Source organism: Thamnophis sirtalis, unplaced genomic scaffold (assembly GCF_051295495.1).
Source record: "Thamnophis sirtalis isolate CommonGarterSnake01/CBP01778 unplaced genomic scaffold, rThaSir2_p1.2 scaffold_7, whole genome shotgun sequence".
Taxonomy (NCBI): Eukaryota; Metazoa; Chordata; class Lepidosauria; order Squamata; family Natricidae; genus Thamnophis; species Thamnophis sirtalis.
The window spans coordinates 92,978,319-92,979,904 of NW_028261387.1; the positions used below are offsets into that span (position 1 = coordinate 92,978,319).

The 1,586-nt window shown below is 56.1% G+C and overlaps 1 protein-coding gene across 1 annotated transcript; it reads right to left on the bottom strand.

Annotated features, from left to right (window-relative positions):
* LOC106556050 (ABHD16B) lies at window positions 1–1,383 on the bottom strand. The gene has a single exon (XM_014075014.2). It carries the CDS (start codon window positions 1,381–1,383, stop codon window positions 1–3), a length of 1,383 nt encoding a protein of 460 aa, XP_013930489.2.
* Between the last annotated feature and the right edge of the window lie 203 nt (window positions 1,384–1,586).

The following is a 1,586-nucleotide window of genomic DNA, read 5'->3' on the forward strand; positions in this document are numbered from 1 at the left end:
CTACAACCGCCACGGCATTTGGAAGTCGTCGGGCTTCAGAAGAGACCAGTGGGTGGCCTCCACGTTCTTCAGATGCTTCCTGGCTAAGAAGACGGCCAGCTGTTGCTTCTCTCGGCGCTGGCTGTACTTTCCGACCTGCCAAGGGAAGTGGTCCTTCAGCCCCAGGATGGACTTGTAGCTCTGAAGCTCCTTCAGGCACCAGTCGTCGTTCACTTGGTAGCGTTGGTAAAGGGCTGCTTCCTGCTTGGGGTTGAAGGCTCGGAGCCAGTCGTGGACGGCTTCCATTCCTTCCTGGGACATGACGCATGGGTAGCGGTGCTGCAGCAACTGGATGAGGAGTTCGTTGGCCCTGTTGCATCGGAGATTGTCTATCTGGTCCTCCAGACCAACCGGGCAGGTGCTGATGACCTCATCCTTGGTCCTGCGAATGAGCAAGACGGGGCCACAGTACTTGCACAGCTGTTCCCCGACGTTGAGGTTGAAGTGCTCTTTCACTGTCCTCACCACCAGCTTGTTCCAACTCTTGGGCATGACGTTCAGAGCCAAGGGGAGCAAGTCATCAAAGGTGGCATCCAGGACCAACGCGCCCAGCGTTGGGTAGGACATGGCAGCGCAGGTGGCCGAATATCCCCCTAAGGACCACCCATACATCACAATGTCCTCCACCGGGAAGCCCAGGCGGAGCACGGCGTACCTCATCACCACGTCCACTGCGTTGGCATCGTTCTTCGGGTACGGTTGCCCGGTGCTTCCGGCGAAGCCAGGGTGGTTCCACCCCAACACCGAGTAGCCTGTCTTTAAGGGGGTGAACAGGCAGCCCCACTGATAAAAACTGACGTTCCCCTCGCAGCAGATCACGAGGCGGTTCCCTCGTTCCGTTCCGGGGATGTTCAACCTGGTTCTCCGGTCCACAAACATAGTGTCGATCTTATTCCCATCCCGGGCTACCAGCTTTGCCCGCCTCCCATTATACTCTTGCAAGAGGCGAGTCTGACCCTTGGCCAGGATGGGGAGCAGGGCTTGGTTCAAAAGGAAGACCGATCCTGGGTACAATAACCACCGGCCTAAGGAGTGAGCCATGATGTAGCTGGCAAGTCGACTGGGCAACTGTTTGACACTGCTGATCAGGTTCCATTGGCTACTCCGATGTCCACAAGGACCGGCCTCAAACGCCAGTTCTGGGGGACAAGCCCCTGGCACGGCCTTGAGGAGAGAGTGCTTACGGGACTTGCCATGGTCAGTGTGCGTCTCCGGAAAGCTGCTGCCTCCTGCTTCGTCCCATCGAAATTCCACCGGCCAGTTCGCAAAGTCAAAGTGATAACTGGCTGTAAAATAAGCCTTAAAAACCCGGCCTAGCGCTTTGGGAAAACAGAAGACGCACATAGGGAGACGATGCTTATTCTCTAGGAGCCGCATAAAGTAATTTTAAAAAAAAAAACGGAGGGGGCTACGGCAAGGACCCCCCCACCTGGATATTTCTGATGTCTCAGAAGTAGGACCTTCGTGGCTGGACCACTCCCTTCATAGCTGCATGGCGCTAGCTTTAGAAGGACATCTCTGTGACGACGATGAAACCATGTCCAATG